General features: G+C 47.4%; 1 protein-coding gene across 2 annotated transcripts in view; it reads right to left on the bottom strand.

The window, feature by feature from the left end:
- Positions 1–13,316, bottom strand: part of IRAK2 (interleukin 1 receptor associated kinase 2) — a 53,644-nt gene extending 40,328 nt beyond the window's left edge. Inside the window, exons 1-2 of one of the 2 annotated variants that reach the window (XM_082682757.1) lie at positions 13,262–13,316; positions 9,611–9,793 (exon numbers count right to left, since the gene is read on the bottom strand). In XM_082682757.1, coding sequence (XP_082538883.1) covers positions 9,611–9,793; positions 13,262–13,283 — 205 coding nt within the window. In that variant the 5' untranslated portion in view covers positions 13,284–13,316. The remainder of the gene's footprint in view (positions 1–9,610; positions 9,794–13,261) is intronic. The other variant, XM_082682756.1, reaches the window with a different exon arrangement.
- Between the last annotated feature and the right edge of the window lie 2,447 nt (positions 13,317–15,763).

Below are 15,763 nucleotides of genomic sequence, written 5' to 3' on the forward strand. Positions count from 1 at the left end.
CTCTCATACCCAGTCTCCCTTGCAAGTAAGCTGGGTCCACATGACTAGTTCTGGCCAATGGGTTTTAAGCGGAAATGCTACCATCACTTTCTGGAGGAAGCAATGAAGAGCCAGTGAGTCTGCTTTCAGGCCTCTCTTCCCCAGTCACACTGACCCTGGAAGCCGTGTGTTCAAGAAGACAGAGCCAGCTCCAAGAACGCAGGAGGCAGCACTGTACTTTCAGAAATTAGTCTGTGTAGGGGGCAACTCGGTGGCTCAGTGGGTTAAGCCTCTGCCTTCAGCTCAGGTCATGATCTCAGGGTCCTGGGATCGAGCCCCACATCGGGCTCTCTGCTCAGCAGGGAGCCTGCTTCCCCCCCCCCCCCGCCTGCCTCTCTGCCTACTTATGATCTCTCTCAGTCAAATTAATTAATTAATTAATTTTTTAAAAAAGAAATTAGTCTGTGTTGTGTTGAATAACAGAGATTTCAGACTTTATCTGTTACTGCAACATAACCTAGCCTATCCTGGTTAATGGATGATCTCAATGAGTGTTCAAAACTTGCAACCCACAGGAGCTTAATTACACTAGTTTAGCACCAAGCAGGGGTTCAGCCAAAGGGCAGCTCCTTTCATTCCAGCTCTCACCTCTCCTCTCTAAAAAATTGCGGACTGATTTAGATGCATTGCGCATATGTTCTATTCATTTTCACACAACCCCCCAAAATCCCCACAGTGATTAAAACCTAGCTGTGTTCCAGTGGAGTAACTAATGTGTGGAAAGAAAGTCAGGTGACCTGTCCTGAGCCACCAGCACTAACTTTTTTTTTTTTTTTAAGATTTTATTTAGTTATTTGACAGAGAGAGCACAAGTAGGCAGAGTGGCAGGCAAAGGAGAGGGAAAAGCTCAGCTCCCCACTGAGCAGAGCCCAACATGGGGCTTGATCCCAGAATCCTGGGATCATGACCTGAGCCAAAGGCAGCCACTTATCTGACTGAGCCACCTGGGTGCCCCATCAGAACTAACTTTTTTTTTTAAAGATTTTATTTATTTATTTGACAGAGATCACAAGTAGGCAGAGAGGCAGGCAGAGAGAGAGAGAAGGAAGCAGGCTCCCCATGGAGCAGAGAGCCCGATGTGGGGCTTGATCCCAGGTCACTGGGATCATGACCTGAGCCGAAGGCAGAGGCTTTAACCCACTGAGCCACCCAGGCGCCCCAGCCCTAACTTAAAATCCTCACAACCTCTTATGTTTTGTAGCTTCCCGGTTTATAAGAATAGACAGGGCAATATGTGTACCTATTTTACAGAGGGGAAAAGTGAGACCTGATGCCTCCAGTGACCTACCCCAGTAGGTTTTCAGGTCAATTAGACCTAGGTCCCCACCCCAGCCCATTACTTACTAACAAGGAGGCTTTCAGCATGTTAGTTAATCTCTGAGCCTCAGTTTCCACATCTATAAAAGGGGAATAATAAGATTTATGAGGTAAGATTTCTACCTGGCACATGTTTAGCACATATTAAGTGCTAAATACAAGTTGTAACTAGAACCAAATAGACAGACTCCTGGCCTGGGGGGTCTTGGCCAAACATACTGCCACCTCCGGGGCAATTCTCCAGTGGCCCTGAATTCTAGCCATGCATTGTCATTCTCTAGCTTGAAAAGGGGCAGATATTGGGAAGCCTTCCAAGAGAGCAAAAGTACCAGCCCCATCTGGCCCTTGCAACAGCTCAGGCTCTTTGGGAAAGAGAAAAATTATTTTGTTTCCCTTTAGGCAACAGCCAAAAATTCCCCATTCAGTGACAGCCCAGCTCCAGGAAGGAAATGACTCTGGCTGAGACACCAAACCAAACATTAGAAAACATCAAGGTTGCACAACCAAATGAGATTGTGTGAAAACTGCGAAAGTCAAAAGAAAACTCTCAGGAAGATGGTAGCAGCAGGAGCAAAGATAAAACCCTGGTCACCTCCCAACCCCTTCACAGATTCCAGAAGCTTCCTGTACTCCTACTCAGAACCTCACAGGCCCTTATTCCACACAGTGGTCAGAACAATGGGCATACTTCAGGCACAAGCCCTCCAAGATCTTCCCTTTCCTCCCTGAGAAAGCAGCCCCTTGACTGCGGCCTGCAAGAACTCAGGTGGCCTGACTCTGCACCATGTCCCCTCCCCAGGTTCAGGCTGCCGCACTGTCCTCCTGCTGAGGCCCCCATGGCCTCCATCTGGGTCCTCAAACATCACCCCTTCCCACCTCTGGGCCTTCGCATGTGCTGTGCCCTCTGCCTAGAAATGATCAGTGGTACCTCACTCTCTAGTATCATTTGTCCTTCCACCAGAGGCTCAGGTTTTTTTCCTCAGGGAAACTTCCCCAATAAAATCAAATCCTGCCCTCTTCCAGCTCACCACAGCCCTCACCCAGCCCTGTGGGTGGTTGCAGTCTCCGTGTCACCCTCCTGTCAGGATGTGTCTCCCACAGTATACTGCAGGCTCCCTGAGATCCAGGAGCTCGTCTATATTTTCACTGCCCTGTCCCTAGTACCTAGCAAGTAGGCACTTGAAAAATATGTCTTTAGTTCATCATTGACTCTCTGGCCCAGCTCCCATGTATTTAACACGCTGTGGGGAGGAAGTGAGCAGAATTTTATCTCACAGGTTAGGCACAGCTGGTTCCCAGTCTTCCACAGCTAGAGCCATCTGATCCTCACCATCAGCAGGCTCAGTTCCTAGAACTGCCTTTGGTGTCATTTCATGAGCTCTACAGCTCAGCAGTGATGATAGCTGACCTGCTTCTGGCTGGGAGCCACAGTTCTGAGACTATGACTTCTGCCTTGATCCCTGCTCCTGCGCATACAAGATCCTAAAACTTAGGCTCTGGAGCCTGGCACATAGTCCCCTCCTAAGCCAGGTAGTCTGGAAAAGTCCCTTTCAGGAGTAGGACCTTCATGTTTTAAGCCCCAGGGTGATGGTTAGTCCTGGTCCCCTGCGTTAGACTCATCTGATGCTGAATGCTGGCCGGACCCTAAAAATGTGTCCCCGATCCCCCAATCTCTCCATCATGAAGCTCCCTTGAAATGCCCAGCAATGTCACCATGGTCACCATTTCACTAGAGCAGTGATGCCCAGAGTGTTTTGGTTGGTTCTGTGGGACTATTTATAAGCATCAAATGAAAAGGGGTTCCACAATCAAATGGAATCAAATGGAAAACACTGGCCCAAATAGATCTCTTTGCTGCAGGACTTAACAGAGCCTTAATACAATGGTTTGCATTATGAATCTCCAAGGGTAGGGGACACTGATAGAGCATACAGGATCTCCCAAGTTTAGTTATTCATGAACCCTTGGTTTGTAGGGGGTATATCTTGCTGGAGCACTCTTCTGAGGCACATGGTTTGGGAAATGCTCCTATAGACTATGATTCGCCATGCAGATGCCTTAAACACACATTACTTTTCCCATGGCAAGACATCTGTCAACCAGGACATAGAGACAGCATTCCCCTTCCTGTCCTGATCCAGAGATTAGGGTTTCATCCAAGACCCAGTTCTTCCCTGTGGGTTTAGCATAGCCTAGAGCTGTGACAACATTCACGGAGGACTACTTTACACCTGGTCTTCACCCAAAGCTGGAGGATGAAAGTAGAGAGAATGGGGTACAAAAGGGCCAAAGAAAGGACAATATCATCTTACAAAGGGGAGAATCAACAGGTATTGCCTAGAGCTGAATGGAAAAAGAATCAGAAATGTAAGGATGTTAGTTCAATATTGCAAAAGCAATCTACAGAGGAACTAAAAATTGTGATACAAATGTACTAGAAAGGGGGAGGAACTGTGTATAAGCCAAGTCTTCTTCTTCTAGGAAATTAGTGGTTAATATTCAAATTAATAAATATGAAAAGGACAGTATAAGCACCTTATTTAGAGGTAGTACTAGTATGGCAGAAAATACCCATTGTCCCCATCTTCCTACATTCTAGAAGTTTTAGCTAGACATATGGCTGCCTGACTAAAAAACTGTATTTTCCAGACCAGCAGGAAGTGGACTGTGAAAGCCCAGGCACCCTCTGTAAGGAAAGCCTCTCTTCAGTTCCCACTTCAGATGAGGCCATAGAGAATAATGAACAGGAAAGCTCCCCCTGCCTCAAAACCTGCCCCCACTCCTCACCAGACTTAGGGCCCCACCACCCCTGGAGTTTCTGAATCAACAAATGAGGCGAGACCCAAGAATTTGCATCTCTAACAAGCTCAAGATGAGGCTGATGCTTAGAAGTCTGGGGACCGCACTTTGAGAATCCTTGATCTACTGAGAACAAGGGGATGCAGACAGATGGAGCAAACAACTTACTCCCCTGGCCGGGAGGGACCTTGACAACTGCTACCCAACCAGATCTGTCAACTGTCAACATGAGTGACTACAGCATGTTTCTCATTTCAAATGGGAGAGTTCTGATTGCGGCTTCCTGTTCAGATACCAGCACAAGGTTCTGGGTGTGCTGGGGGAAGGGTAGCAGATAAGTTCTCTTTGGTAGAGAGCTACTGGACCATAGGGGGCTGATCCTGAAGACAACATGTCACCCCAGATCCTGGGCCTTTACCTAAAGGAAGAAACTGATTAGGACCTCTGGCCTGCCTCCCTTGGGGAAAGGGTGAGAATGTTTTAGGCGCGAGAAGACAGCTGTATGTGGATATTTGGGTGCCCAAAGGGAGAATTATAAGAAGACTCTTGTCCCTCCAATATTTATTCCTTCCTCCTCTAGTGTAATAGAAGCTTTTGTTGTGCACATAATACCCCAGCTACAGATTACATTTCCCAGCCTCCCCTGCAACTAGGTGCCATCACGTGACTAGGTCCTGGCCAATGGCTTGGAAGGCAAGTTAGGCGTGCAACTTGCCTTCCAAGCCTTCTGTGCCAGCTGGAGATGCATGTGAGGCTCAGAATAGTCCTGTCAGGTGGGAGGGGCAGCCAGGGGTCCAAGACAGCAGAGCATTACAAAAAACAAAACAAAACACAACCCAAAAAATCTGATCCTTGATACCATGATGCTGCCCATTCAGTCTTGGGCAGTTTGGACTGTCAGGAAAGGGAAATAAAGGTCTGTCTTATCTAAAATGTCACTGCCATCTTCCCTTAGTAACAGTAGTGAAACAAAAATGTTAATATAGACAAGTGCCAAGAAATGGCTCAAAGAATAAAAAGGGGTTGACCCTGGCACACAGATATGCCGTAGGAATGGGTGTTTGGGTAGTAAGCCTTTCTGTGCTAATTTATTCTAATTCCTGTAACATTTCATGTTAGGAGTGTGACAAAGAGAGTAACAGTGGTCTTGGCAATGAGGCCCAAGAAAATAGGAACAGACACCCACAGACTCGACTCTTTACCCAACTGTACCAGTAGCCAGCCCCAGGACTTGATTTCAAGAGACCAGATACAGTGTGGTTCCCAGCAGATCCCACTCCCCACCTTTCAGCTCAGGCACTGTCTTCAGATGGCCTCTGTCAAATGCAAATATATTATCTGGAGATGCAAGTCTCCAAGGAAGCCAGTTTATATCTAGGACCTCTGATGTGTGTGGTTTTCAAGCACAGTTTTATCCAATCTCTTCTTTGTTTTTTTTTAATTATTAAAGTCAATTAATTAACATCTAGTGTATTATCAGCTTCAGAGGTAGAGTTCAGTGAGTCATCAGCTATATATAATACCCAGTGCTCATTCCATCCCGTGCCCTCCTTAATGCCCACCCACCTTCTCCATCAAATCTATCCTTAAAGCTCTTTAAGAAGTGGTAGGCAGGGGCACCTGGATGGCTCAGTCAGTGGGGCGTCTGCCTTCGGCTCACACCATAATCCCAGGGTCCTGGGATCAAACTCCAAGTCGGGCCCCCTGCTTGGGGGGAAGCCTACTTCTCCCTCTCCCACTCCCCCAGCCTGTGTTCCCTCTCTCACTGTCTCTCTGCCAAATAAATAGAATCTTTAACAAAAAAAAAAAAAAAAAAAAGAAGAAGAAGAAGAAGAAGGAGAAAAAAAAGAAGAAGCAGTAGGCAGAAGCTGGGTTCTCAAACTGGAAGCAGCTGAGCGAGTTTGTAAACTATCTCCTACAAGTTAATGAAAAATAAGGTTTAAGTAATGTTATAATGAAGGAAGGGGAAACAGCTTTGAGTAGTTGAACTGCAGAAACTGAAAATGCTTCCACAAAGGGGCAGAGATATATGGTATATTTTTTTAAACTAAGGAAAATAACAAGCTACAGAAAGGGGAAGTGTCCTGCATGGGGACAGAAAGCAATAGTAAGAACACAACCAGGCTCTCAGAAGAACAGCCAGGGGATTTGTGGATGTGGGAACAAGCCTCAGTCTCTTCCTCAGGCAAATTTAATCAGTGAGGGGTGGGGGGAAGTTGGGGGGGTGGAGAGGTTTGGGGAACAAAGGTAGACTCGCATAGGCCTGACCAGTTGGAGGCTGCTGGACCAGGACAGCAGGGATCTAAAATGAGAAGCTGACAGAAAAACTATCACTGTTGTCTGGAAGCCCAAAGAGGTTTCTGTGAGAAAGGTTAAGAACGAGGGTGCTGGATCCAGACACACCTAGAAGCACCCTCCATCTCTACATGTGACCAGACTTGCACCCTTGGGGGAGTCACGGAGCCATTCTCGGCCTCCATCTCCTCCTTAAAACGCCCACCTCAAGCGCTGTTGGGAGAAGACTGGCACATTGAAAGTGCTCAGTCACTGCGAGCTTAAAACCAAGTGTCACGCTGCCATGAGTGTGTCTCTTTGAAGTTGGCACTATACTGTTTGTTGACCTCAAATCATTAAAAATATGTTCCAGATTAGTCAACTGCCAGGTTTTGACGTCAATGGCAAGTTGCTATGTCCAACCAGAGGCCTTTCCCAATCCCTGGTACTTATCTGCTTTTGGGGCTTGGGACATCCCTTAGCATTCCATCCCAGCCACCCAGGAAGAGACCAAACCAGGGTGTGCTGTAGACGCTGACCCGCCTGCCCAGTCCCCCAAACAGATCGGGCTGGAAACCTGGGCCCCTGGATCCTACTGCACTTGTTCCTGTGGCATTACTCCTCCCCCTCCAGCAGCCCCCTCCCTCCTTGCCTCTTTTCCAGCCCATTAGGAGTCTATCATTAATTCTCAAAATGTGAAAAATATTTGGGGTTCGATGCTAATTGTCTCTCCCCATCTTCCAGTGCCAGGCTCTGGGGAGACAGAGACACCAGGGGTCTGCACACGGCTAAACAGGGTGGCTGCCGGTCACACCAGCCAACAAGGTACAAGGGATGATGGGCGGGCCACAGCACCATGAGTGTCCAGAGGGGGCTCTGACGTCAGCCTGCCCACCTCTAGTGGACAAGGAGGGGAGACGGAAGTCCAGGGAAAGGGAGGGACCTTCCAGGTAACAGCAGAGGGCTGAGCCGTGCCACCTCACCATGTTCTGGAAAAACCACAGGTGCCCCTAGCTGCCCCGGGCACCCCCAGCTGACCAGGATGAGGACCTGGCCTCAGGGGGAGATGTGACGGGAGGGATGCTGTCTGACAGGACTGCAGGGAACCCTCTCGGGACAGAAGGGCTCGTGGGGTAGAGAGGGGTTTCAGGAAGTTCCAGCATGGTGGGGGGGTTGGGGGCTGAGCAGATCATCCCTCCCCCGTCTGAGAATACAGTGAGCTTGGGGAGGCAGCCAGGCAGGAACAGAGGCTGCAGAAGTTTAGGGGTGGTCTTGTCTGGAGATGTGCCCACTCCTGACTTAGAGATTATACTGCTGGGGTTGCAGGGGTTAGCCCAAGTCTCACACCAATGCGTCAGTCCCCTCCGTGTGAACAGGATCCTCCTTCCCCATAACCTGCCCCCAGACACAGACTCTTGCCACCAGAGGAACTGTCCTTCATCTAATGAGATGGTAGCATGTGGGGGAAAGCCTGGCGTCCCCAGATACCCTAAATCCCAGACAGTAGCTAAGTGGCTAAGGGCAAGAGGCAGTCCTACTCCTGCATTGGCCTTCTATGCCCAATGTGATCTACCCTATGGTGCCCCTGAAAGCCTGGTTTGGGTTTCATCTCTAGATCCCCCCACCTGCAGAGCCACCCCAATGTCCCCTGTTCTCCTGACATCTCTGAGAGGGGAGCCCTCTAAGCCCCCATCTCTCAGTTCCTTGCTTTAGATACTTTCCCCTCCTCCTGGAAGCCCTCCATGATTCCAAAAGGCCTGAGGTACAATCAGGAAAATGCTCAATCTGGGTCTATTGATTCAGCCACATTATTCCCAGCTCAGGAATCTCAGACAAAACAACATCAGGGCCCACACTGGATCTTCTTCAGGTCTGCAGGGCTCAGAATGTACTGCTCTCTACCTCCCACACTAGCTCTATGCTGATTCCATCAAAGTCCCAAGCTTCCCTGGGCTCTCTTACCTCAACTCTTCACATGGCTGTCTTCTTTCCATTCCTCCGATTTTACCTCCTCAAACTGCCCTTCTGTAGCTAACATGTTCTAGGAGGTTCTCCTACCTGGTTCCTCCAACCCATTATTTTTATTTATTTTCTGGCCTATTGACGATACCTTCACAAGACTATCTCCTCCATGAAGGCAAAGGACCTTTTGCTTTATCCATCACTGTATTCTAGAAACAAGGACCGCACCAGACACTGGGCAAGTGTTCAGAAAGTACCTAAGAAAAGACACGCTTGCCGCCCCCCTACTGAAGGGGGCTTTTTGCGGGAAGGGAGGCCTAGGTGGGAGTAACCCTAACCCACCCTACCTTCTGCTGAGCACTGGATGAACACCAAGTACTTGACATAACTCTACTTCTGCAGCTTTACAGCCTCTCCTAATGGTAGCAAGCAATTACTACCTGCTAGATATGTTCCCATCATTGTTGTAAAAGTGATAGGAGCGTAACTTAGTAATAGTGATACTGATATTAGTCAAAATTTCAAATACACAAACTTTCAACCCAGCTATTCCAATGCTAAAAAAAATTATTGTCCAGCTAGACTTACATTGTGCAAAGAGGGTGCATACGTCTAAGGGTACAATACTGTGTCCACGAGAAAACTAAGAAGCAAGCTGAACACCTACCAGCAGCACTGAGGTAAATAAATCAGGGCATGTCTGTCAAAGGAATACAATGCAGTTGTTAAAGTTCTAATGAGGCACCTGGGTGGCTCAGTCAGTTAAGCATCCAACTCTTGGTTTCAGCTCAGGTCATGTTCTCAGGGTCCTGAGATCTAGCCCCACAACAGGCTACACACTGGGCACGTAGCCTGCTTATAATTCTCTCTCTTTCTCTGTCCTTCTGTCCCTCTCCCTCTCTAAACAATAAATAAATAAATAAATAAATGATCATTTTTATCATAGAGTTTTTGGGATTTTTTTTATGTAGAGCTTTTTTTCATCATTATTTCTTTCTTTATTTTTGGAAGAGGGAAGCAGAATCAAAAATGTACGAGAGAACTCAGAGTCAAGTCTGTCACCAACAGCTTGATCTGTGGCCACGAAGCCCCTCTCCCACAGGGAACCACCGTTACAGATTTCTTAGTTAGATAGTAAATTCTTTCATTTAAATTTTTTTCTAAGATGAAGATAAGTTTCGAGGAGCCAGAACAGCCCGGGGCCACCGTAGTTACTCACAGTTCAGAACAATCTGGGCGGCACGGTAGAGCTGCAGGCGGCACAGGAGATCCACCAGCTGCTGGACAGTGGCCTGCCGCATGCCCCACCACCACAGCAGCTCCCGAGTGATGCTCACGCCCTGCACCCGCTCCATTGACTTGATCTTCCGCAGCTGCGTCAGGTCTGTGATCACGTAGGAGGCTGGAAGGCAATTCAGAGCTCTGCTTAGCATCAGGAAGGCAATGCCTCCACCAGAGGGTCCCCAGGCTGGCTGGCTTCCTCTGCAGTACTTTCTCGCTCACCCCCTCATCATACCTGAAATTCCTTCCACCTTTAGCAGTCCAAAGTAGTGTGCTGATTCCACCTGATACCGTGGGACTGGCACATCAGCTACACTTACTTCACGGCCACATGAAACAGGAGAAAGCCCACTGGTCCACAGGGTCAGTGCCTGGCAGCTTTAATTGCTTATTTGCTATGGGTAAGGCATTTCACCCGTGGGAGCCTCAGTTTCCTTGACTGTAGGTGGGGAGGGAATGGAACTTCTCTTCCCTCCCCTCTGAGACTAGAAGCTCCATGTGAACAGGGAGTTTTATCTGTCTGTCCACTGGTAGGTCCCCAGAACAGGGATCAGCACCTGGCACAGAGTGGGGGCAAGGCCAGGCCCAGGGTGAAGTAAAGGAGGCACTTAAGAGGCAAAATTTAAGGAGGGTCTCACTCTCAGGGCTGATCCTGCAATCTCAGAAGCTGGAGCGTAGGTGCCTCCTTAAATTCTGCCCTGGGCATCTCATTCTCCCCACCCCTAGGTCCTAGTCCTTGCTGGGAGAAATGAATGAATGAATGAACAAATGAAGGAACTAATGAACGAACGTAGGAACCTACAGCATCCTCACAGAACTGTCACAGGGATCAAGAGAGCCCATGCATCTAAAAGCGCTTTGCCAAATCTGAAACACTATGAGATTTGCAGAGGGCTTCCGCTGGCAATACTAAATACAATACATTCGTCCTTTGCATTTTTCATTATAAAATGAATGGTTGTTCACTAAAGAAAACTTGGGAAAATGAAGGGGAGAAAACTCCAGTAAAGCAAGTTACACAGCATCCCACCAGGCTACTTTCCCTCGCCCAAACTCTCCTCTCCCCTCCACAGAGCATCGGTTCTGGGCGCAGCCGTTGCCGCCGTGAGCTTCTGCAGCCTGCTCTCATTTATTAACGTTAAACCAGAAGCATTCCCGACTTGTTACTGCTCTTCCTAAATGGCATTTTGAATGGTCACGTGCGTTCCACTGAATTTACTGAAGTGAAGGAGACTTTTTTTTTCTTAACTAGGAATAAAAGAATCACACTTCAGATCCAGAATTTCAGAAATCATGAAACAGGAATCCATGTGAACATCAAGTCATTCATTCATTCAGCAGAATAGTTACTAGCACTTCTGTGCTCGAGCCTGTCACAAGCCCTAGTGTATTTTTCTGTTTGAAAAATACAAATGGGGATGCCTGGGTGGCTCAGTTGGTTAAGTGGCTGCCTTCGGCTCAGGTCATGATCCCAGCGTCCTGGGATCGAGTCCCACATCGGGCTCCTTGCTCGGCAGGGAGCCTGCTTCTCCCTCTGCCTCTGCCTGCCTCTCTGTCTGCCTGTGCTCACTCGCTCTCTCTCCCTCTATCCCTGACAAATAAATAAAAAAAAAAATAAGAATAATACAAATGTGGGGCGCCTGGGTGGCTCAGTGGGTTAAAGCCTCTGACTTCGGCTTGGGTCATGATCCTAGGGTCCTGGGATCGAGCCCCACATCAAGCCCCGCATGGGGCTCTCTGCTCGGATGGGAGTCTGCTTCCCACCCTCTCTCTGCCTGCCTCTCTGTCTACTTGTAATCTCTGTCTGTCAAATAAATAAATAAAATCTAAAGAAAAAAAAATACAAACGTAAGTTAACAGAGTGGGGAAGAGAAGGCAAGTGATCAAGCCTAGGACCGTATCACAAAGGGCCTCAAAGGCCAGGCTATAGCCTTTGGACTCGCTCCTTAGGGCCACAGATACTACGGAAGAGCTCAGAGCCAGGGAGTGACAGTCTAAGCCGCACCCTCTGGAGAAATGGGGATGATTGGGACAGCCTCCTGAATAGAGAAAGCCTGTCAGGAATGGAAAGTTCTCAGTTACAACTTTAGTCACTGGAAACCCCAGGCCAGAGTCCTGGTCAGTGGGAAGTGATGTCAGCAGGGTCAGGGGCTGCTTCCAGCAGCTTAGAGAAAAGAGTGGAAGGAAGAGGAAGGAACACCTCCCCCGCACCCTCTCCCTACACCCCCTCTCTGCACGCCAGGCGGTTCACTGGCAAACCTCCCACACTTCAGAGGCAGAGTGAGGTAATGGGAAAAACAGAAGCCCCCGTATGATGTTCCACCCACCCTGTTGTGGGAATGCGCTCTCCTTACAGGCAACAGGACAGGAAAGAAGTAGGAACTAAGCCCTGAGGTGCCTCGTGGTTCATGCACTCCCATGACAGTGATGGAACTTAAGGCAGCAACCCACCAACATTTAACCAGACCCTTAAAACAGGGTCAAGACAAGATAGAGATCTGGAAGGAATGAGTCACTGCCACGGACACTGCGAAGTTCCTAGTTCTTTTCTCAACACACACAAGAAATACCTGATGATCACAGAAGATCTGTCTAACAGGACAAAAATCAAAGTCCCCATGATCATCCCACTTGGAGGAACCCAAGACAAGCACTGGCCATACTTTTTCTTCTATTCTTTCAGGCTTTTCTACAGATGTAAAAATACATACTTATGGGATGCCTGGGTGTGTCAGTTGGTTAAGCATCTGCCTTTGGCTCAGGTCACGATTCCAGGGTCCTGGAATCGAGTACCACATTGAGCTCCTTTCTCAGTGGGGAGCCTGCTTCTCACTCTAACCTGCTTTGCCTGCTGCTTCCCATGCTTGTGCTCTCTCACTCTCTAACAAATAAATAAAATCTTTTTTAAAAAAATCCTTCTATCAGCAGGACAGCATAATGATGGTTCGTGACCCAGATTTTGGATTCTGAGGCCTGGAATCCTATTCTGCTACTTACTTGCTGTGTACTGGGGGAGGGCCCTTCACCATTCCCTATGCCTCATTGTCCTTATCTGCCAATGAGGATAACAACTGAATCTCAGAAGTTGTTGTGAGGATCCGACTGGTTACATATACAGGTGTACTTGGAATAGTGCTTCATACATAGAAAGTGTCACATAATCATTAGCTGTAATTATTAAGCCAACTTCACTCTATGAAAACACTGTTTTTGTTCCTTGTTGTTGCCACGACGTGGGACCATCCCTCCAGGTCTGAGTCCCTGAATCCTGCATGAGCTCACCTGAAAGTAGAAAATCTTGCCCATGTTCAAAGCCTTCTGGAACAGACACAGCCTCCTGAAATAACCCACCCTATGGCCAAATGACCCTTGTCAAGACTAATGGGTCTCCTCCCTGGCTAAGAGAAAGAGAAAACACTAAGGAACTTCCACACATCATGTCCCCTAAGCCTCTCAGCTACTCACCCCTGTTTTATAGATGAGGACATGAAAGGCTCAGAGAGAGGCAGTCACTTGCCCAAAATCACACAGCCTGACAGGGACAAAGCAGGGCTATGCACAAAGGCTAGCACAATAAAGGAACACCTACCTCTTCGTCCCCTGGAATACATCTGGGTGGTGGAAGCTGTAGGGAGCCCGTTTTCCCCCAGGGGCAAAATGGATGCAGCCGTGATCAGAAGGAAATGAATGGGAAGCAGCCATAGTATCCGCCAACAGCTGTCAGATCCAAAGAGCACATGTATGTGTAGCCATGTGATTTTCTAAATCACTTGAAGAAGGATCTTCCCACCCCAAAAATAACTCACAGAAGCAAAGACTCTATAGACGGACAATGGCAATCACCAATTCTGATGGAGAGGAAGCCAGACAGTGCTGTGGCTTGGCAAGAAGCAGCTGAATGGGGTCATGGCTGACTCCAAGCCCAGCAAGCCCCAACTCATCATGAAGAGCGGACTGACCATGGGCTCAAAGCCATCTCGATGGGGGAGAAGGGCACATGCCTCAAGCCCTTACCACTCCTACAGCCTTTAGCTCACCATTTATTCAAGCACTTACTGAGGGTCTGCACTCTGGCCAGGTGCTATGGTAGGCTCTGGGAACACAGGCATGAACTAGATGGGTGGTCCCTGCCCTCACAATGCTTACATTCTCCAGGGAAGGAGAGACATAAATAAATAAATAAGGAACAAGGTAATATCAAAGTTTGTTAGGTGGAACAGCGGAAATAAAACAGTGGTGGTACAGACAGAAACAGAGGGACAGGGGAGGCCTCTAGAATAGGGGAAGTATGAACTGAGACCTGAAAAACTATGGACCTCCAAAGATGTCAGTGTCCCCAAAACCCGAAAACCCATGACTATGGGACCTTACATGACAAAAAGGACCTTGGAGATGGGCTTACATTAAGGGTCCAGAGATATGATTATCCTGAATTACCTGAGTGGACCTATGTAATTCCAAGGGTCCTTAAAAAGGGGAGGCAGCAGTATCAGATTCAAAGTTATTATAACAGAAGCAGAGGTCAGAGAGAGATTTGAGGATCTTATGCGGTTGGCTTTGAAGGTGGAGGAAGGTGCTATGAGCCAAGGGATGTAGGCAGCCTGTAAAATCTGAAAAATTTAGGCAAGAAAATGGACTCTACCCTAGAGCATACAGAAGGAATGCAACCCTGCTGACACCTTGATTTTAGGACTTCTGACCTCCAGAATTGTAACATGATAAGTGTGTGCTGATTTTAAGCCATTAAATTTGTGGTAATTTGTTACAGCAGCAAGAGGAATCTAATGCAAACTAGAAAGCCAGCTATGGTGAGCACTAGGAAAAGAATGCCCCAGGCAGGTGGGATAGCAAGGCCAGTGTGGCTGGAGCAGGGTGAGCAAGAGTAGGTGTGGAAGAAGAGGTCAGAAGTCAGTGAAGTGAGATTGTGACAGACTGGGAAGACTGGTAGAATGTGGATTCTATCCTAAATAACCCCTGGAAGTCTTTGAAGAGTTTGAGAAATTGTGGTGTCTCCAGGGCTTAAAAAGTCAGAGGTATTCCCCCAAAGAGGATGTACATGGTGCCAATAAGCACATAAAAAGATACTCAACACCATGAGTCATTAGGAAAATGCAAATCACAATTACAGAGAGATACCACTTCACGCATGCTCAGATGGCTAGAATTGAAAAGGCAGACAATAATAAGGGTCGGGGAGGATGTAGAGAAATTGGAACCCTCGTGTACTGCTGGAGGGAATGTAAAGAAGTTCAGCCAACATGAAGAACAATCTGGCACTTCCTCAAAATGTTAACTATAGCGTGACCATATGACTCAGTAATTCCACTCCTAGGTGTCTACACAAGGGAAATGAAACATTGCATCTGCATAAAAACTTAGACACAAATGCGCATAGAAGCATTATTCATAATAGCTAAAAATGGAAAGAACCCAAATGTTCATCAACTCTTAAGTGCATACATAAAATGTGGCCCACCCATAGAGTGCAATATTATTTGGTAATAAAGAGAAATTAAGTACTGATACATGGTACCATATGGGTGAAATCTGAAAACTAAGGAAAGAAGGAAAGAAGCCAATCACAAAGGACTCCATATGATAGGATTCCATTTATAGGAAATGTCCAGAACAGGCAATGCCTAAAGAGGAGGAAAATGGGAGGCATGTGTTGGAATGTTGGGAGTGACAGTGAAGGGGTACAGGTTTCTTCTAGGGCGGTGATGAATGTGTTCCAAGTTTGACTGTGGAGATACTCTGCATATACCAAAAGCCATTGAATTGTACACTTTAAATGGATTAATTATATGGTAAGGAGATTATCTCTTAATAAAGCTTCTTTTACAAAGTCACAGGTGTGCCTTCTAAATATGTTAGGAACAGAAGTTGCTCAGGTGTTTACAGTCAAGACCAACTTTAAAAAAAAAAACAACCTAGAGGGGGTCTCTTCTACAAAATTTGTCAACTGCTCAGGAAACATTCAAAGTAGAGAAGACACAAGTCATCGGGAAAAAGGAACACAGTGCAGTGTAGAAATCCAGGTGGTAACAGACATTCTCAGAGATGCCCTGACATCTTACCAGTGACTGCCTCT

The sequence above is a fragment of the Mustela nivalis genome (genome assembly GCF_964662115.1).
Source record: "Mustela nivalis genome assembly, chromosome: 1".
NCBI lineage: Eukaryota > Metazoa > Chordata > Mammalia > Carnivora > Mustelidae > Mustela > Mustela nivalis.